General features: G+C 41.0%; 1 protein-coding gene across 1 annotated transcript in view; it reads right to left on the bottom strand.

The window, feature by feature from the left end:
- The window catches only part of LOC125226967 (dedicator of cytokinesis protein 7), an 80,304-nt gene that overhangs the window by 55,619 nt on the left and 1,761 nt on the right, over positions 1 to 22,924 (bottom strand). Inside the window, 7 exon segments of the mRNA XM_048131153.1 lie at positions 183 to 462; positions 1,163 to 1,303; positions 14,334 to 14,530; positions 15,612 to 15,789; positions 16,920 to 17,080; positions 19,053 to 19,125; positions 22,614 to 22,740. Coding sequence (XP_047987110.1) covers positions 183 to 462; positions 1,163 to 1,303; positions 14,334 to 14,530; positions 15,612 to 15,789; positions 16,920 to 17,080; positions 19,053 to 19,125; positions 22,614 to 22,740 — 1,157 coding nt within the window.

Below are 22,924 nucleotides of genomic sequence, written 5' to 3'. Positions count from 1 at the left end.
TAGTTACATACAGGGGTCCATTTCTTGAAACTACAAGTTACAATTTACAAGTGGTTGTCAATGTCTAATATGACAAGTTGGAAAGAGACTTCCGCTTGTAACTTGTAACTTTCGGTTTTGAGAAATAGGCCCCAGATCGAGCTAATAAAAGCATTATTAAATTCAAACAAAAACAAACGTACCTTATCATCCTTAATATACGGTTCCACACACTCATTGACATCTCCTTGGAGCACTTTCTCCACCCGAACTACCAGGAACACATCAGCCGAAGGGTTCATAATATCGAACACAGCGCTGCGGCTCATCGTGCTAAGGTCGGCGTGGGGCACATGGCCGGACAGCATTTGCCGGGTGCATTCGGAGTTGAGATTGAAATAGAAGTTTTCGGACAACTTCTTCTTTTCTTTGGCGTCGTAAAGCGCCATGGAAGCGAAGAGAGGCTCCACGTCCAGTTCGAGTCTAGAAAGATGAGATGTAAATGTAGTTTAGTTCTACGGCACGAGTCATCATTGTGTGACCTCGCACGGAACCATAGCAAGTCAAGCAGACGAGGTACAGAAAAAGCCCCAATATTGATCCCTGTTGTACACCTATAGAAAGCAATGACCCAGGTGATCGCTCTATATTCAAATTGATCCTTAGTATTTTACCATGTAAAAAGACTTAAGCAAATCAGTTCAGTGCATTTAACTCTACAGAATATTAGTTTCCAGAGAAATATTTTTTGACACTCTCTGTCGAAGGCCTTAGAAAAATCGCAGAAGATACGTAAAGCAATATGGTTAAGTTCTCATTCCAGTCTGTACAATACGAGTATTTACTTGACCTTATGGCAGTGCACGAGTATCATCTGTCCTGTGACCTCACTCGGAATCAAGCAAGTCATTTACGTAGACAACGAATAGGATAGGTCTCAATATTGATCCCTGTAGTACACCTATAGAAAGTAATGACCCAAGTGATCGCTCTACATATAAATAGGTCCTAATTAGTATTTTATCATCTAAATAGAACTTAAATAAATCAATGTCGATACTTTAACTCTACAATATCTTAGTTTCTTCGTCAATATTTCGTGACAGATGCAGTCGAAGGCCTTTGGTCGATTCGGCATCTAAAATACGCTTTAGTTGCTCTTTCCAGTATGGACATTACTTACTTGAGCTGGTGGCAGTGCACGAGTATCCTGTGGCCCGTGACCTCGCTCGGCATCTCGGCGGCGAGGCGCCTCTCCACCGCCTCTTCCTCGTCCAAGTAGGGGGAGTACAGCCCGAGCAGGTCCGCTTGACGGTTCTCCAGTCTAATGAAAAGTAAGAAATTTTTTTATTATAGATAAAGCGGTTTGTGTAAATATAAGTAGGTGTAAAAATATGAGTGTACAAAAGTTGCTCGAAAAATTTCCTATAGCTCTTCATCATCATCATACATCCATCATACCAATTGGAAGCCACCTGCATCCAGCGCCTTGCGACGACCTTTATAAGGTCGTCTGTCCATCTTGTGGATGGACGTCCGACGTCCTACGTTGCGCTTGCTAAGCCACGGTCTTCACTCAAGCACTTTTCGATCTGCTCTGCGTGCAATGTGACGTGCCTATTGAAACTTCAACTTGCTAATCCGGGTCCTATTGCCAGCCGGGTCTACACAGAGCTAGGCACGTCGCAGACAATTTATTCGCGAGGCAAACGTGCTATGGCGTGCCTCGGCTGAGGCAATGCGTGCGTTTTGCTCGTTCGAGCAATTTGCCGCCAGACTACATAGCCTTGCAACGTGCCTCGCTCTGTGGGGACCCGGCTGATCACGTAGAGAACATCTCGGACCATAGTTCACTCTACAGCTCGTTGAGCGACTTTGAGTTTAGTTATGAAAGCGATAATACAGTCGAAATAGTCCCCTGTACTTTAATTGTGTCATGCCGACCGGTCTAGTGTTAAATGACTGCGATTTTTTGCAAGGTACATTCTGAGTTAGGCTTTACTCTAGATTTGTGATTATATCCGCTGTGCTGTGCTTCAACATATAAAAAGGTTTCCTTTTTTAAATTATCCTATCCCTTATCTCGGGCCACAGAGGCCAAGAACCGACGATACGAGTATCATTCGGCAAAATCCCTTAAATTTCCAGTATTGACGCAAATAAATAATGTTTAAAAAAAATCGCCGCTTTTGGGGTTCTGGTGAAAGGTACTTGCGAATGTTGGATTATGTAGAAATGTGTAGGTATTTTTTAAAACTGCTTTTAATGTAAATCGTTGATTATTTGATGGAAACACAAATAAATATACGAACCTATTGTTGGAACCTATGTAAACTACATGTTCTATATCATAGATATTACCTACTGGTTGTTTGTATAGCAACGTATTTTTGAAATTACTTTTGACTGTTCTACTTCACTCTTATTATGTCATCCACGGAATAAACACACTTTTACCTAATTAAAGTGGTTTTCCTCTATTATGGTAGCATACCGTTAGGTTACAGTCGCTTTATGTGAAGAAAGCGTCTGTGGAGTGTTTTGTGTGCGTTGTTCTTTATATCGTAAAAGTTACGCGCACGATATCCCAAAATCGTAATGGCGACGTCCAGTTCGGGGGCGGCTGTTGTTCCTGCCATTGAAAAATTAAATGGTATGGGGAACTACGGATCATGGAAGTTCATGGCGAAGATGATATTGATCCAGGAAGATTTGTGGGAGTGCGTCGAGAGCGATGATGGTAAGACACCTAATTGCGAAGATAAAAAGAAGCAACAGAAAGCACTGGCTCGCATCTGTCTGAGCATAAACCCATCAGTGATCACGCACGTGCGTAACGCAACTACCGCACGGGAGGCGTGGGTGAGTCTTCAGGCTGCATACGAAGACAGGGGTCTTTGCCGGAGACTGGGTTTAATGCGGCAGTTGTTTGGGATGAAGCTGCAAGAGTATTCCAGTATGGAAGCATATCTGACGACGATATGTGATGTCGCACAGCAATTGACCGACATCGAAGCTCCGCTGAACGACGAGTTCCTAGCTGTGATCATGTTAAGTGGGCTCACATCCGACTACGACCCACTGATAATGGCGCTAGAGAACTGCAGTGTGAAATTGTCGAGCGAGCTGGTAAAACAAAAGCTATTACAAGAACATCAGCGCCGGACCAACGGAACGGACACTGGCGGTGGTTCCGTGATGGTGGCGAAACGACGTGACGAAAAGACGATAAAATGTTACCGCTGCAAAAAGCTGGGCCACATTTCTAAGAATTGTCCAGGGAACAGGAAGGTAAAGGGACCCGTTGACAAAGATATGGCAAATATGCTGAGCGCGCTGTCGGTGGACGTGAAGAGGGACTTCTGGTACGTCGACTCGGGGGCGTCGAGCCATTTCTGCAACCGGAGGGACATCCTTGACGACTTCGTTCCGGATACGAGCTTGGAAGTCACGGTGGCGAACGGCGATAGACTTTGTAGTGCGGGTCGTGGCAGTACCGAACTGCATGTTAAAGACGGTATAAAAACTCTATGCAATGTAGTTAATATTCCGAGCTTGTCATGTAATTTGATATCTGTCAGTGTCTTAGCGTCAAAAGGTTTTAAAATTGTTTTTGTTTCTGATGTTTGTAATATTTATTTTGGAAATGTTTTATTTGCTATTGCGAAATCTGAAAATGGTTTATACAAATTGCAAACCGTGTCGGATTCGCGTAGTAGTAAACCGAGATCGTCTGAGTCTGCGTCCGCTGAACATGTCGCAGCGAACGTGGGGACTGGGCGTGCGATTTCTCAAGATGTATGGCATCGTCGTCTCGCACATCTTAATTCAAGGAGCATGAACCTACTAAAATCAGGTATGGCCAACGGCATTGATTTCAATATCTCGGATTTTAAACAATGTGTCACATGCATTGAGGGAAAAGCCCCTAAGTTACCTTTTCCGAAGAAATCGTTTACGAGAGCGACTGAAGTCTTAGGGCTAGTACACACTGACGTTTGCGGGCCTATGCCGCAAACTTCGTACGGAGGTTCGAGATATATGCTACTTTTTATAGATGATTTTTCGCGTAAGACTTTTAGTTATTTTATTAAATCAAAAGACGAAGTTTTTGATAAGTTTTTAGAATTCAAGGCCCTAGTCGAGAATCAAACAAATAAAACTATTAAGATTCTGCGTAGTGACCGGGGAGGTGAATTTGTGAACAAAAAGTTCGATGTATTTCTGAAGCAGCATGGCATCAGACATCAGCTGACAGTTCCACATAGCCCTCAGCAAAATTCAGTAGTTGAAAGGGCGAATCGCACGATTGTTGAGGCTGCGAGGTGTATGTTACAGGGAGCTGGCTTGAATCAGAAATACTGGGCAGAAGCAATGAACACCGCTGTTTACCTGAAGAACAGATCGCCAACCAAGGCCGTGTTAGGCGTGACTCCGGAGGAGAAGTGGTCGGGATCGAAGGTAAATTTGAACCATTTACGAATTTTTGGTTGTGTTGCTTACTCTGTCGTGGAGGATCGCAAGAAACTTGATCCGAAATGTAAACCGTACATTTTTGTTGGTTACTGCGAGAATACGAAAGGATATCGGCTCATAGATCCCGTTCATCCTTCGAAGTGCATATTTTCGCGTAATGTCGTGTTTGTAGAGGACAAATTATACAAGGACCCGGTTCAGCAACCTGTGGTCAACGAGCCGACACCGTACATGATCATTACTAATGAATCTGAAAATGTAGGAGTGCAGACGGCGGAACGCGTTGACGTCGCGGAAGAGCGAGAGCCTGCGAACGCAAATCAAGACACAGAAGATACCGACACTGAAGAATCGAGTACATCGGATGAAGATTGGCTGGCTCGTCATCTTGGGATTCGGAGGAATCGAGAGGACGGAGCGACTTCGAAAATGGATTTTGTGCGGTATTCACCACTGACGCGAGTTGCGGCGCGGAAACGCCCACTACCGTGCGCGAGGCACTCGACGGTCCTGAGTCTGCGCAGTGGAAGGGAGCGATGCAAGATGAGTATCAGTCTTTCATAGATAATAAATGTCTGGAGCTTGTGGACTTGCCGAAGGGAAAGAAACCTGTCAAGTGCAAGTGGATATTTAAGAAAAAGAGAGGTCTGAATGGAGAGCTCCTGCAATACAAGGCTCGATTAGTTGCGAAGGGATTTACACAAAAGTATGGAGTAGATTATTTCGAAACATTCTCACCCGTCGTGAGATACTCCACAATAAGATTACTTTTGGCACTGGCGGCAGAATATGATATGGAAGTTGATCATATGGACGTCAAGACAGCTTTTCTTAACGGGGACTTAAAAGAAGAGGTTTATATGGAAATTCCTGAAGGCTTCGGGGTAGAGAGCGGCAAAGGGAAAGCGTTTCGTTTGCTGAAGGCTGTCTACGGATTAAAACAAGCGAGTAGATCATGGAATGAGAAGATAAACGACGTTCTTGTGAAAAAGTTGAAGTTTAAGAGGCTGGCGTCCGAGCCGTGTGTATACGTCAGATCGAATAACAATGGAATTGTCATTCTCGGCCTTTATGTCGATGACATTTTGATATTCAGCAATAATCAAACTGAGAAAAAGGCGGTGAAAGAGGAGATGATGAAACAGTTTGTTATGAAAGATCTTGGGCCTGCAAATTGTGTATTAGGAATACACGTCAGCCGGAAAGATGGGAAAATTATTCTAGATCAGTCTGGTTACATCAAGAAGGTTTTGGAAAGGTTTAAGATGAGTGACTGTAAACCTGCCAAGACACCGATGGAAGTTGGCTTGAAACTTGAAAAAGCTGAGAAGACTGGAGACTACGAGTATCGAAACTTGATCGGTTGCCTTATGTACATCGCGGTCTGTACGCGTCCTGACATCGCGCATGCTGTAAGTATGTTAAGTCAGTTTAACGATTGCTACTCGGAAGCTCATTGGAAGGCTGCGAAGCGCGTGCTTCGGTACTTGAAGGGTACAATGGACTACAGCATCAAATATGAGAAGAGTGGGTTGAACGTGACAGGGTCAGCGGACGCAGACTGGGCGGCTTGTGTAGTCGATCGTCGGTCTTATACCGGTTATGTATTTAGATTAGGCAATTCTTTGGTCTCCTGGGAAAGTCGTAAACAGCGTACAATTGCCTTGAGCAGCACGGAAAGTGAGTATATGGCTTTATCCGACGCTTGTAAGGAGGCATTGTTTATTAGGGCGTTCATGTCTGAATGTTTGAAGTTAGATGTCAAAGTGGTGGTTTACAATGACAATCAATCTGCGATTAAATTGTCTGAGAACCACATGTTTCATGCAAGGACAAAGCATATCGACGTCCGACATCATTTCATTCGCGAGATAGTTGAAAATGGTGTCATAGTTATTAAGTACATGCGTACTGACGACATGCTGGCCGATGCTTTAACAAAGCCTCTATGTATAGAAAGGTTCCAGCGTTTCGTTAGAGACTTCTATATGCTTCGTGCTTAGTAGGTAATTTATAGTAATGTGTATTAGATATTATGTTACTATGAACATATAGTTTAAGGGGTGGTGTTGGAACCTATGTAAACTACATGTTCTATATCATAGATATTACCTACTGGTTGTTTGTATAGCAACGTATTTTTGAAATTACTTTTGACTGTTCTACTTCACTCTTATTATGTCATCCACGGAATAAACACACTTTTACCTAATTAAAGTGGTTTTCCTCTATTACCTATACCGTTAAGGTTTGAGGAGTTTCCTCAATTCCTCATGAATCCGATATCCGATTATAAGAAATCGAGCTTGAAACATTTTACTTGAAAACTCAATATGCTTAACATAACAAAGAGAACAAATCTCTTAACAAATAAATGTCACTGTTCTGAACGCAAATGCAAACTGTTCTTATAAAAAATACCTACCAAAGTCATTATAAGCGTGCCGTTCAAATTTAAGGAGTTCCGTTCTGATCTTCATCAGCAGTTCCACTACACCAAATGTCACTGTTCTGACGTCTTGTTCTTATAAAAATACCAAAGTCACTATAAGTTTGCCGTTCAAATTTAAGGAGTTCCGTTTTGATCATCATCAGCAGTTCCACTGCGCCAAATGTCACTGTTCCGTACGTAAATGCATGCTGTTCTTATAAAAAGTTAAAAACACAAAAATCACCATATGTATGCCTTTAGGATTTGAGGAGTTCCCTCGATTTCTCCAGGATCCCATCATCAAAACTGGGTTCTGATAAAAATGGGACCAATTTGTATGCATATACATTCAATAAAAAAATAAATGGTCCAGTAACGACGGAGATATCGTGAAAAATACAGACGAATTGAGAACCTTGAAAGGACCATGCGTCAAAATGGACCCAGAACCAACAGACATGAGAGTTCGGCTATTAAACAGGTCTTTTAATCTACTTCATTTAATTATATGGGCATAAAGTCGAATTCCATTGCAGAACCGAGATATTCATATTTTAATTCAGAGTGAATACGAACTATGAAGAATCTGTAGCTTGGGTATTTAAAATTTTGGAGGGTAGGTAACATACAATATGGTTATAATGAAGGTATTGCCACCGAATATGGCGTGAACTACATTTGTTTTTAAGATACCTGACTATTCACACAACATACCAAACATAATAGAGGTATATTGATAAATTGTTGAACACACCATGCCCCATACAAAATGTATAGAGGGAAGTAACAAGTGGGAGGGAGTATGTCAAGGACAAGGGGCCGTTCAAGTATTAATGTATAGTAAAATAAATAAAAGACAAAATTTATAACAAGTATTTACCCTCCCCCATTCCCATTGTCACAAAGTAAGCAAAGTTGTACGGATTACGTTATCATCGCCTGGACTCCCACCCTCCATGTCCCCCTCTAAGGGGTTACGTAATTTATGAACAGGCCCCAAATAATAATAACGCATTTTCTGTCACGTTTCCTGAAAGATATATTATGTAAACTATCCCGTTTGGCTATTAACCTCCACCAGTCATTTCTGATCCAGTTATACAAGATTTATGCTATAATTTTTTTTTTAGGTTAAAAATTTGACATTTGACGAACTGGCTCTCTTTGGTCTTAAATGAAAGCTAATTGAATTTGCTACAACTTTATTTCGCAAAAAATATAACACTTTGATATGTTTTGCTGAAATCTGTCTCAAAACATTGGCAAAACGAAAATTTTCATAAAGAGGGGAAAAATACCCTTCGTCATATCTCAAAAACTGTTTGATACGGCACTACGAGTAGGCTCAAATGATTTTAAATTGAATGTACCTTTAACTTTGTAAAGCAACATATTGCCTAAAACCTCCAGTGACATTGCAAAGACTAAAAAAAGTCCGATTTTTTAGCAGTTTTTTGCAAATTAAAAAAAAGCACACCTTTTTTGCTTGCAAAACATAGTTTCACATTCCACCAAGGACCCTAAATAATATACCAAAAGTGCAGCTTTACATCTCACTTTGCTTTTTTAGCAAATTTTCGTGTAAGATTTGACCGGCCTAATTGGCATTATAGAGGTATTACTTTTAAGTAGTTACAAATCATACAACAATAATTAATTAACAATTTCAAGCAGAGGCTCAGATCTCTTATCTTTAAAACATGCGACGCTGACTATGCCACATATCGTCACTACTTTGAAAAAATCTCGTATCTCATACTGCTTCTCAAAATTAAAACGCAGTAAGTCTATATGCATTCCATACATACTTACTACAATTTTCTTTTCACTGACAGACGAAGATACAAGTTTTTTAAAGTAGTGACGATATATAACCCCGCCCGGGTACTTAGCATACCATTCCATTTGCAACACGGAACAGATACGGACCTGTACCCGCCAGCCATGTTTGTCGTCACAAAGTGCGCTTTCGCACTCCTCATGGTGACGCTAGCCGCTGTCGCCGTGAACACAGATTCAACGATCAGCCAAATCAAAGAAATAAGCACCACGATCATCAATGAAGTAAACTACTTGCCGCCTATGATCATCCTCGGGAAAAGCGACGGGGACATCATCCGCTGCCCTTACGCGACGCCGACATCATGCGAAACCTATCACACCGGCTCATCTTCTGTGACTGCAACCGTTGTGCACGGCGAGTACCTATTTGCGACGCTGAAATCTGGGGATATGCTTCGCTGTGTCTGGCAAACAAGACATTCCTGTCGAGTCTTTCATCACGCGGAGACAGAAATGACGGGACTGGCGGTACTAGCGGGTAGCATCCATGTTGCACTCCTAAATGGTACGATTCTCCAATGCCAGATAAACGAACCATACAGCTGCCGGCCTTTCACGAACATAGGGACAGCAATTGCGTCACTAACTGCCTCCAGCTCATTTCTTTACGCCGGGCTTAATAATAGCCGGGTGGACCGCTGTGACACTTCTGGAAACTGCTCCACGTTTTGCACCTCCTTTACCAGATTTCGATTATGGCGTTGTAGGGTTGGCGTTCGTCGGAAAAACCCTTTTTGTTCTTAGATCCCTCGGATACATAGAAACTTGTGATGGAACATCCGATAAGTGTCAAATTTTGCTTAGCATCGATGGTGGTAGGTACGAAAGTATGGCGGTATATAACGGCAAATTGTACGCAGTGCGAAAGGACGAACAAGAGCTCCGCACCCACGTGCCGGGCTCACGATCCACAACATTATTCGCTAAACACGACGGCGCAGAGAGCATCTCCTTCGCGTACGGGACCTACGCGATGCAGGAGAAGTACAGAACTGAGCCCGTCAAATGTATTTGGAGCGGCGTCCTCAACTGTCCGCCGACGGTGTTCTACTACGACAACGTGCAGCACAGGTCGGCGCTGGAAGTGACCGTTAAGGCCGGTAAGCTGTACGACTCGCAGGGCGTTCTCGTCGACACGAGCAAGGCAGACGAGAGTTATTCACAGAGAGCGGCCATCTTCGCCATGGGCCCGGATGGCCAGATCCTACTGTCGAACGAGCATAGCCGAGGGCGGCTGCATACTTCGAGCCTGTTCGCGGGGAGCCCCGTGTCCGGGGCGGGGCTGATGGTGGTGGAGCAGGGCCGCATCGCGAACGTCACGTCCTGCTCCGTGCACTACCGGCCCGACCGGGAGCTCAACCACCAGGTGCGGGAGGCGCTCCGCACCAAAGGATACACGGCTGACTTTGAATTCCATCCTTGTTCGTACGATGGGGTATTGTGTGATTTTGATGGCACAAGCGGTAAATACAAGTGGCAAATGAGTGAACAAATTGAGCAATTTTAAAATGTTTGTGGCATTGTAAATGATTTCTAAGATGATTGCTTCAAAAAAACTGATTCAAACAAACTTTTTTGCTGATCTAATCTGTTAAGATACACATTGCAATATACATAAATGTACCACACTTGTGTTCAACAATAAGTATGCATTATAAATTAAAACATGTTTCCACGTCTATTTGTTTTTCTGCTAACTCTGCCTAAACCACGCGTTGGACACTGATGCCGGTTCCACAATTATTTATAAAAATTTTCACGGTTCTTCACATTTATATGAATAGTCATGTGTTGTACTGAATTCAAATCATATGTTGTACTTATTACAGACAATATATTTTTTTATTTAAGTTATCTTAATCGCCCGATGACGTAGGATGGGTATTATAGTTTGATTACTATTAAAGTAAGCGATCTTCGTAGGCCGTTTTATTATAACAACACTCTAAAGATAAGTGTTAGTCGATTTATGTCAGTTCAGTTAGAAACGGCATAGACTACCTATCATTTACCTTATTCTTTTCATAAACATGTCTCTTTATTAGTAATGAAAATTACAGGTCAAAACTTATACATTGTTAGATTATTGTACTTATATACTTAATTAAACCTATACACATTATTTACATTTTATACAATTGATCAATAACTACACTTTTATATAAATATCCTACGATTCTACATTCCATATATACATTATGATTTAAGGTCAAGTGACTGCGACTAAAGTAAAGTAAAATATAAAGTACAACTTTGATTGCCTAAAACTACTATCTACGGTAATTTTACTGACAATTGTACGAACAAGGATGCAATTCAAAGTCAGCCGTGTATCCTTTGGTGCGGAGTGCCTCCCGCACCTGGTGAAATGAGCTGGATTAACAGCCGTTAATGACGTAATTGCTGTCCCTATGTTCGTGAAAGGCCGGCAGCTGTATGGTTCGTTTATCCGGCATTGGAGAATCGTACCATTTAGGAGTGCAACATGGATGCTACCCGCTAGTACCGCCAGTCCCGTCATTTCTTTTTTTTTTTTTTTTTTTATACCACGTCGGTGGCAAACAGGTATACGGCCCGCCTGATGGAAAGCGGTCACCGCAACCTATGGACGCCCGCAACTCAAGGGGTCTGTCTCCGCGTGATGAAAAACTCGACAGGAATGTCTTATTTGCCAGACACAGCGAAGCATATCCCCAGATTTCAGCGTCGCAAATAGGTACTCGCCGTGCACAACGGTTGCAGTCACAGGAGATGAGCCGGTGTGATAGGTTTCGCATGATGTCGGCGTCTGATGTCCCTGTCGCTTTTCCCGAGGATGATCATAGGCATACTTCATTAGTGATTGTGGTGCTTATTTATTTGACTTGGCTGAACGTTGAATCTGTGCTCGCGGCGACAGCGGCTAGCGTCACCATGAGCAGTACGAACGCGCACTTTATTTACGGGAAACGTGGCTGGTAGGTAAAGGTTCTCTGTTCCGTGACCGGATCGCAAACGGAATGATATGCCCAGCACCCACGCGGATTTTAGTGCTATAGAGTCATCGTCACCTGTATTGAAGATAAGAGATTCATAAGCCACTATTGCTTACAATGTCGTATATTACTATGTATAATTGTATATTAAAAATATATATGAAATATTATTATTATTATTATTTAATCTTATAACTGATAGTTGAAAAATTCTTTCTTAAGATGTGTTCTCTAGTCGGTCTAGGTACTCTATGATAATATTCGGAAAGCTCAATGGTAATCCCTGTCACTGGAACTCAGTGGATTACCATACTTACACAATTTAGGAACAATATTTGCAAAATAGTAGATTACATACCAAAAGGCCAGTAACACATGTAGGTAATTGTCGGCCGTGGCGGAGCTGAGGTCAACAAACATGTGACCTAGGCTAATTCCTGGCCAAGGCATGTATATTTTTTGTGTTCGACGGAGCCGAGAAACGGTAACTTCGTTTAGCGTAGCTTCCTCATTTTTAACGCTTTCCGATCGGCAGGCATAAAATATAGTTTTCCCTGGATAACTTAAGTTTTCTGAGTTATTTGTTAAATATTAATCTTTGGTAACTTTCCGATTTCCATAGAATACTTATTTAGCCACGGTAATTTATTTTGTCACAAATACTGGGAATCCAAGGGTTTTTACAGAATGATAAATTGGTGACAAAAAGTAAATTCCTGACCCCTGTGGCCCAAGATAAAGATTCATAAAACAAACTTATCAAGTTATCACTCGTGTATTCTCATTTCTACAAAATATTTTGCGACTTACTCCTATTAATACTAATAGTTGCTAACTGGACGCAGAGCAGATGGCCAATCCAATGGGGTCAAAAAGTGTTCGAGTGGAGACAACGGACTAGCAAGCGCAGTGTAGGACATCCACCCACAAGATGGACAGACGACCTTATAAAGGTCGTCGGAAGACGCTGGATGCAGGTGGCTTCCAATCGGTATGATGGATGTATGATGATGATGAAGAGCTATGGAACATTTTTCGTGCAACTTTTGTAGTCGTATTTTTATACTGTACCTACAGATATCTAAACAAACCGCTTTATCGACAATAATATTTGTTCAGTACAGATGGCGTTTTTTTACGCACTAGTGCGGGAAGTGGTTAATTTCCTGTCAGGTCGAAACTTCGGGGGGCCATCTGTACTGAAAAACACATGCGAAAAGGAAATTCGTAGCTCGTCTTTCCCTCCTCGCATTGATTTCAAGTCTCGCTCTGGCGGTGGAATAGTGACCGACAAAAGGTTCGGTTTCGGTTTCGGCCAAAAAACGGCCGAATCCTTTGGCCGGGCCGAAACTTACAAAATTGTACTTTTAAATTGCGTTGGGCTCACTTTTCCAGGATTTTTAAAGTTCCTGATAAGGTGATAGTTAAAGAGATCAGAAAAAACAAATATTGAACTTTAAAAATAAAATAAAAAATACATATACAAGACTGTGAGTGGAGTCTAGTTGTGATGAGTATAAAAGCGATTTTGTAATTTTTTTCGCGATTTCAACAAATCTTCTAAAGTTTCGGTTTCGGCTGAAACTAGAGCCAAGGCCGAACCTTCGTTTTCGGTTTCGGCCTGGAAACATGTTTCGGTCGGACACTAGTGGAAAACCACCTTTGGAGGCTTAGACCAATGTCATGGCCAGGCCGTAAAGGTCGGGACCTCCTAGTCTCGTTGACAGCGTCTTGTTGCTCGGGTGATTTTATGTTTTTCCTACTCAAAATCGCGAGCCCTTAAAAGATCTAGGACAAAAAACAAGAGACAAAAAAATGGTTCCAAAATGTTCAATTATTTTGCATACTTTCTACTTTGTAACCGCTGTACAAAGTGTTTGAAATTTTTTTATTATTAAATTTTGTTAATAAAATTATGTTAGTGCGTTACTGTATCCTAGTAGTAACCTTTGTACTATTTCCATTGATACTTTTAATTTAATATCATTGTTACCTTGCGCTGTATACTATAGATTTAAGTTAGTTGGTGGCCAATGTTTTCAGTCAGCATTTTCAGAATTTGGGGCCCCTCAATTAGCGTAAGTTGTTAACAAAAATTAACACTTTCGAAACCGGGCTCTACGCGGCGCTACGACATTTTCGCTACATACGGGGAAACCCATGTAATCGGCTACGCTTCTACGAGCGGTGTGCCCGACAGTCGGGTTCTTGGTAGCGAAAGTGTTAACTCACTGTCAGTTTTGTGGCGGTAATTAAACATGAAATTTTTATAAAAATATTGTTTTTGTGTTAACTACATAAACATTCAGCGATAATCTACATTCCGAATGTGAAAAAAGTAATTTTTTGGACAGATTTTATGCTTAATTGTCGTCACAAAACTGACAGCGAGTTAATTTTTGTTAACAACTTACGCTAATTGGGGTGTCCCAAATTCTGAAAATGCCCGTTAACACTGTAATTCTCTATTATAACCTTGTGTGTTACTGTTTGTTGTCCCAAATAAATTTAAAAAAATCGAAAGGGCTTGTGATTCTGAGGAGGAAAAACATTTATTAACCTATTTAATAAAAAAAAGTTTTTGTATCTTTTCTCGCGAAAATGCCCAGATTATGAAGTACGTGCGGTACCTCCTAGCCTCGTTGACGGCGTCCTGCTGGTCGGGCGGGCGGCGCTCGAACAGGTCGGGCAGCAGCGGGTCCGCGGACGAGCTGCGCAGGTCCAGGCTCGCCCACGAGCCGCGCGGGGTCAGCGTCTCGTTGCACGACGATGACGACGATATAGACGCTACGGACTGCCGCCCGCTGGACGGCTGCGATTCTGGGACCTGAGTAACAAATACCTAAGTAAATATTCTTTTTCTATTCCCGAACTGTTATTCGTCATTTACAGGGTCATGCACAGATCTTTAAAAACCCTACATAAAAGTCTATTCCCCAAAGAAAGCGTCCGCCGGCTTTCCGCGCATGCGCGCAGTATCGAAAAAACTGAAAACGCATTGTTTGGCTCTGTAACCATGGCAACGCATTGTTATAACGATACAGCGCGCGTGCGCGGGCAGGTTTTGGGCAGCTGAGCTGACAGTGCAAACTTTTGTGTCAAAATACAGGATCAGTATGAATTTCACGAAAGTTATTCAAGAAAACTATTAAAAACTAAGTGCATGATAGTAGAAAAAGTATTGTATGCAACGGTGTTTAACTGAGTCAAAAAATACTCGTGGCATCTTAATAGCAATTTTCGGCTTCGCCTCAAATTGTTACCCACGATACTCGTCTTTTTTGACCTTCTTTAAACGCCTGTTGCATAAAATACTATTATAGCACCATTTTACATGTAAAAAATATACAAAATGTTGAATGGGAGTATAACTAGGTAACAACAGGCGGTCTAATCGCTAAAAAGCGATATCTTCCAGACAACCTTAGGGTAGCTGGAAAAACTGAACAGAAACAAAAGCTAACAGGCAGTGCAAGAACAAAAAAAAAACTTTTAATACAATGACGAAAAGCGAGTGTTTAAACCGATACGAGTTGCGAATTATTAACATGGGTATCCTACATTTCTACAGTTGGTACGCGAGGCGCTCTACACTTGGCTACACGCTGCATCTGGTCACCAGAATGGTCAGTCTTTTTTAAGCAGCCATACGTGCGAATGAAAAGTCCCATCGCTGTGTCTCGCTCCAATATATGGCCGCCGCTCACCGCTGTCGCGCTTAGACCAATGTCGTGGCTGAGCCGTTAGGCTTTCTTACCAAAGACCCTTTCATTTTACTTTTTATGCATTTTATAATATTGTTAGATGTTTGGATTGGTCAAGCCGCGCGCCGAGCGTGGAGCCCGAGTGCTGCCGGTGCTTGTCACACAGGCTAGAGTGAGACGGGTGTATGTGCGAGGGAGACACACCTGGTCCTCGTCCACCTCGTACAGCTGGCGCGGCGCGGTGGCGAGCCGCTCGAGCCGCGCGCCGAGCCGCTCGCGGCCGAGCGTGGAGCCCGAGTGCTGCCGGTGCTTGTGCTCCACCACGGTGTAGTCGGAAGTGTATGTCCGAATGCAGTCGCGGACGAACATTGGCGCCTTGCTCCTGCAAATTGTACGAGGAATTTAAAACCCCCTATATGTAAGACTCATTTACATTGGTTATAACCGCGAGAGGCCTATGAGGGCAGCCAGACAAGACGTATGAAGAGAATGGCAGTAAGTAATAAGTAAAAGTAGTTGTAGGAATCTCTTCGCATTGAGTGCACTCTCTACAAGGGGGTCAACTAGCTTTACGATAACTCATTTAAAGATTTTTTTTTGGATTTCATACATTTAAAATTTCAAAGGAATTGAGCACCCCTTTGTAGTTGTGATAAAGATACAAAATTGTGTGTTATTTTATCAACATTTACAACAGCAAAATGTTGATTTTTTTTCGTACAAAAGTGGACCACTCAATGATCCTGTGGCGCATCATTATCTGGCTAGCTATCTGTCCACAAACTGTCTGACAACGTGTCAACTCATATTGCAGTGCCTCATCTCGATCATATAGCAATGACTGTTGAGTATAACACTTACAGATCTTCGTCAGAAAGCAAGTGAGTAACGGTCCGTATGCGCCGCGGCACCGTTCATAGCTCCATGTGAGCGGGATAAGCCAGTGGATCCTGGGACCATCTGTCAGCCACTTTATAGTCCGGTGGCTTCATCATATCGCAATGACTGTTGAGTATAACACACAGATTTTCGTCGGGCAGCACGTGAGTGACGGTCCGTATGCGCCGCGGCACCGTGCACAGCTCCATGTGAGCGGGATAAGCCAGAGGATCCTGGGACCATCTGTCGGCCACCTTATAGTCCGGTGGCTTTATCATATCGCAATGACTGTTGAGTATAACACTTACAAATCTTTGTCAGAAAGCACGTGAGTGACGGTCCGTATGCGCCGCGGCACCTTGCACAGCTCCATGTGAGGGGATAGGCCAGAAGGTCCCGAACCATCTGTCAGCCACCTTATAGTCCGGTGGCTTCATCATATCGCAATGACTGTTGAGTATAACACTTACAGATCTTCGTCAGAAAGCAAGTGAGTGACAGTACGTATGCGCCGTGGCACCGTGCACAGCTCCATGTGAGGGGATAGGCCAGGAGGTCCCGGGGCCGTCTGTCAGCCACCTTATAGTCCGGTGGCTTCATCATATCGCAATGACTGTTGAGTATAACACTTACAGATCTTCGTCGGGCAGCACGTGGGTGATGGTCCGTATGCGCCGCGGCACCGTACACAGCTCCATGTCGTGGGGGGGATAGGCCAGGGGGTCCCGGGGCCCCATAAGCCTGTCCGCCACCTCCTCATAATCCGGTGGCTCGATCATATCGCACAGTGATATCTGTTGGACAAGTTTATGATAAACAAAACCTAACTATGTAATAATTTTATGACATTTAAAGTGGGTCTTAACATGTCATAAGCAATAGTCAGTTACTATTTTTTTCTGTTCTTTAGTTACCCCAGTTACATCAAAATATGGTTTTTGCAAGTTATTATTAAATAAATAAATAAGAAATAAATATTGGGGACACCTCACATAGACTTACTTAGCCCCAAGCTAGGCAAAGCTTGTACTATGGGTGCCAACTGCTAAGCGACAATGTAACATACTTAAATAAAATGATACATATTTAAATAAAAATGTCTATAGAATTGGTTACTTATCATTAGTTTCTGTTCACTTTTTGTTTTATTATACCTCTAAATGTATAATTATATGAGCTACATAACATTACTAAAAATAGCTATAACAGTAAGAAAACATTTAATTTTTACATTTTTATTCTCATAGCTTCATGGCCTCAATGCAAGCTACAACTGACATATATATACACCGTGTTTCACTTAACACTAAAAACCTGAAAACCGTTCGTTCAGAATCGATAGTAGAATAGATTGAGCTACATCTTGATGGGGGTAATATTTTTTATTTTTATTTGTATTATTAGTTATTTTTTACTTGCCCATTCTACAAATTCGTAATACAAAATTGTGCATATCGCATTGCTAGAGGTTGTATACCTTTTTCAGTATTTAGGGGTATTCATACTGGCTGGTTACTTGGACGACAATTTTTTCCCGCTACGAGTTTGACGTTGTTTGTCAGTTTAATTTTAATGTTTACCTCTAATAAGTCATAACAAATTGAACTTGTACCTAATTACAACCTTGTTATTTTAAATGTTGGGTTTAAATTTGCTTACAGAGATTACCTGTCCAATTTGAAGTTTGCTGTGACAAAGCTTTAAAGTGTTTTACAGTGACATATGGTAAACCTTATGTTGTTGCAGTAACATACACAAATAAGTAGTTTTAAGGTTTTTGATGGTAGCTAGCAATTATTTTTTTGAGTGTAGAGTTAAAAGTCGAGTAGAGCTGCACAGAAATTTAAATATTCAATTTATTTGTAGATATATTAAAAAAAATAAAAATCAGTTGGGGTGTATGAGGTTTTGAGTGATAACGGAAACACCATGTATAATATATACATCCTAAAGTGTGCCACTTTAGTGCCTCTGTCATATAAGATGACACTACCAGTGAGTTTGTGATAGGCAAACCTTAGTATCTACATGTATAGATAATAAGATGTTAGATAATAAGATAGCGATAAACCACCTCCACTTGTGAAGTAACTCGCTCTTCCTGTACTTAGCTAAATTATATATAAGACAAATCTAAGTAAGTATTAGGGAGATTAACTAAGTGAGGAGTATGAAGTAAACAGATATAGCACTACTATCAACCACTGTGGTTCCATCAAACTCCTTTCTGGCGCTAAGCTTACTTTAAGTTCCTGTTATTGGCTTTGTGTGTGTGGCTTATTATGTAATGTCATAACTTTTGATTTTTTTTTATGTTTTATCTCTAAATAAATAAAGTAAAGAAATAAATATATATTTTAAATTCATTTGCTAAATATTATTTAGATGGCAAGGCCTACACTTAAGTTTTATTCAAATTCTTTGTAGCAACAGTCTTAAGTGGAGAAACTAGAGCTACATGAAAACTAGCACAATACTCTTAATCCTATAAGAATTATTAACTATTACATTAGGATATTATTCTAAATAAAATTAAAGTAGGACTGTCTACTTTATTTACATATTGATATCTTAGTTTTATATGAACAATTAAATGTACTTGTTAACCACCAATCCAGCATAAAGCACAAAAAAATATCTAAAGAGTTAAAGAAATAAAACATAAAAACCTAATTATCTATTCAAGCAACGCTAAATGGAAACTATAGGAAGTGAATCACGACACCGTTTAAGGAAAGGTTTTTGTTAGAAAAAGATGAAACTTACTGAAGATGAGCAGCCCGAGAGAGTGCCGACCTTCGACTGGCTAGCATAGACCTTACGAGCGTCCCCAGCATTCCTATAAATAGGGAAAAATCAATCCTTTACCATTAGTGGGAACTCATGCAATGTTAACTTCCAACCGAGCGTGGTCTCGCTTACCCGGAGGGCTGCTGGTATTTACGTCCAAGGGTCATTTATAAATAAACCACACTTAGCACTAAATTTATAATGTAAAGGTCGTGTTATTTGTTTCAAAAACTGAGTAAATACGATTGATTGTTTATACAAACTCGCTTCCAATTGATTTCATGTTTGACAATTTTGACAGTAGTTTTTAGTGTTGCTGTGCTAATTATAGTAGTAGTTCCAAAACTTCTCGCGTTTGATAGTTTTGGTTTGGCTCGATCCGTTCATCCCGTCTGGTGTCCGCCTAAAGCTGTTAACACATTACCGCACCGTGCCAAGGTCATCGACGAGTACAGCAAGTGGGAGCGAGAATGTTGTGCCCATTAACATTAAACTTGATTAAACTTACGAAATTTGAAAGTTTTTAAGCAAGGTTTTTTTTTAAACAGCGGCAGTAATTTCAACTGGTGCGGTTGAGGTCGATCAGCCCAAACCTCGGAGGAAATGGACTAATATGTTATTGACAGACTTCCTCTCACAACATATCAGAATTGCGATACAGCGAGGAAATATCGCCAGCATCATTGGTACTTGGTTGGTTTTGTACAATGCCTCAAGGGGCTAGTTTCTTAATTATGTAATAACGAAATATAAGATATATATTTACAGAAGTTGCAAATACCTCAAAGAAACCATGTCTTGTGTTTTTGGTGTAAAGAAATAAAAAGACATATTTATTTTTGCTTGTATTATTTATATATTATTTACATTTTTTTACATAGGTATGGAAATATACGCCGAGAATCGTAGTTCATTCGTCTTCACTATCGTCGTCCTAGACACCCTTATAATGATCATCATCATCGTCCATTTCATCCTCATCGCCGTCGGAATCCGAGTTCTCGAGCACTAGAATCAAGTCTTCGTACTTCGTCTTCATCTCTTCATACTGCCAATTAGAGCCTCGTTCTTGCTGGTAAGAAAATATTGTTAATTTATTATAGACATAATAAGAGACATAGTTAGGTAGTACAGGATCTTGCTGAATATTGCTTTTCTAAAAAAAAGAAATTTAAGACTCGGTATCATCATTATTTTTACAATGTCTACCTATATAGATACTCCTAAAAGTTCTTTACAAAAACATACATGATGAATTGATGATGTTATGACGATGTGTGGTCTTTCTGGGGTGTTCTAAAAGGTAGGCTTTATTTATATCTCGTGCGGAATTGAAATAATGAGCACATCATATTAATACAACGTATCAGCGTATCAGCATCCTTAGCCTCAAGGCAACGGCCTATTTTAGATATTAGCAAGGACGATTATAAAGGACATGTCACTAGATGTCACTAAGAGTGTCATTTGAATAAAAATGTCGTTTTTTTTTAAATACGTACGCGGTAGTTCAACGGCATTACAAGTGATACAGTGAAAAGTATATAGATGACGCTAGGGGCCCGTGTCATGTTTCAGTCCCTGTTTACAACGCAAACCATCGTTCTTATTTTGAATTATGACAATCATGCAAAAGAGTACCATACTGTCAAATTTTCTATCTCTTTCATTTTGAGCGTGACGTCAATGATTAGTAATATTACTTTAAATATATTTAAAATTTAGATTTTAATGAGGCCATTTCGAACGGTGTTTATGATAGATATCATGTTGACAATCAATCCCCTGACCGTCTCGCTCATACCAATCCTATCCTATATTTGAACGAGTGCGACCGAAACAGTTGAGTATTATTGAAGATTTTTGAATGTCTAAAATCTTATTGGTACTTAGTTGTCGAAAACCCGCTTTTTCCATAAAGTGTTGGCGCGACGTCAAGTGGGTGATAGGCGTACGAGCAAGTACGCGTTGGATGGTCGACTACTATGCGCAGCGGTTTTTACGCGTACTTACGGTGACACACAATTGAAAAAGGTCGTCGAGCCATAAGTACGCATACCTGCTCGTATCGTACGTTTATCACCCACTTCAGACTGCGTTTCGATCGGCGTTTAGCGTCAATGATTATCAGCTCGGCTTCATGGCTTTACGAACCTTAGCTCGGACCATCGGATATGAAACTTATAAACTTCTTTATACACAAGGGTATAAAGAAGTTTATAACCAGGTGCTCCATGACACCATTGCACCAATCTGTCGCCAGCACCGCTACACTTCAACGGCCAAGTCACACAACATCCATACTAATATTATAAATGGGAAAGTGTGTGTGTCTGTTTGTTTGTCCATCTTTCACGGCAAAACGGAGCGACGTATTGACGTGATTTTTTAAGTGGAGATAGTTGAAGGAATGGAAAGTGACATAGGCTACTTTTTGTCTCTTTTTATATCCCCCCACTTCCTTAGAATGGAGGATGGAAGTTTGTGGAGAGATTTTCGAATTTAACGCGAGCGAAGCCGCGGGCAAAGGCTAGTAAACTATAATAATAAAGAAATCGCAGTAAGGAACTTTATGTAGATTTCATTACTTTTTAGAGATAAACAAGCAGCTCCATCGAGACGGCTATTTTTTACAGAATGTTTTTGGTGGGATATACATAGGCATAGGTATATAACACTAACAAGGTATCTATTGTCTTAGTCCGTTTTCACATTATCCGATCCGATATCGGATGTCGGAATGATTTAAATGGAAAAAATCCAAGATAGCGCCTGTAATGTATGGGGTATCAGTCCTACATCCGATATCGGATCGGATAATGTGAAAACGCATTTAGTCTCATTAATTATTACTTATATCAGAGTTTCACTAATTATTTCCTTTTATTCATTTATTATCTCAGTTTAGGTTTATACGAGTACCAAACGAGTATAGTATACGAGTAGAAAATATATTACCAAAACAATACAAACTATCATTAATTTATTATAAAAACGTAATCCAAAGTGCCACACCTGGCGGCCTAACTATCGGCGTTGTGTCCAAGACGAAGCCTGACCGACGAAGCTAGCAAGTCTCTCTACATGTTAGCTGAAATACTGTCAAACCATTCACTGTGATTACTCAGATTATTATAAGCAAAATGATCTTCGAATGAACTTTCTGGACAATTGAGATGCATGGGCGCAGTCGAAACCAGCTCGCCCCTTCAGCCGTGTCCCGTTGAATATCGGAAAGATTCTTTTCCTTAGCACATTAAATTTAATGTTTACAAATTGGATTCGCCTTCTGTCACCTAAACTGGTAATTTTATGTATGAGGTCATTGGTCATACAATTATTAATTTATACAGTTATTAATTCTGTATCTCTACTCGCATTGCTGCTGCGATTCTAAAATATTTAATATCCATATATTATGAATATTCAATAAATCATTTGATATTAGCTAACTTTTAATTCAGTCTTAATTTCTTATATAATATGTAAATAAAGGAATATTTAAAAAAGGCGCATAAATATGTATTGCAGTCATACCAAATAAGCCTCGTCGGTGAGGTTAGTGTTGGTGAGGTCCAGTTGCAGCGGGCAGCCCGCCCGCACCGCGCGCCGCGCGCGCCGGCAGCCCGCGCGTCAGGCGAGACGCGCCGCCCACCGTCAGCGACTGCTCATACATAAAATTATTACTATTTGAGTTGTTGTTGTTGCGCCAGCGTTTCTCCGCAAACGTTTTTCTGGTTGCCTTTGCCTTCTCCCATATTTCTCTGTTTAGATAGAGCTATAAAATTATTACTATTATAACCTTGAACCTAACTATTGAACCTTATTGTTATCATGATAGTTGCTTT

The sequence above is a fragment of the Leguminivora glycinivorella genome, chromosome 6 (genome assembly GCF_023078275.1).
Source record: "Leguminivora glycinivorella isolate SPB_JAAS2020 chromosome 6, LegGlyc_1.1, whole genome shotgun sequence".
NCBI lineage: Eukaryota > Metazoa > Arthropoda > Insecta > Lepidoptera > Tortricidae > Leguminivora > Leguminivora glycinivorella.
The sequence above is the reverse complement of the archived record's forward strand: the minus strand, read 5'-3'. Positions and strand labels throughout refer to the sequence as shown.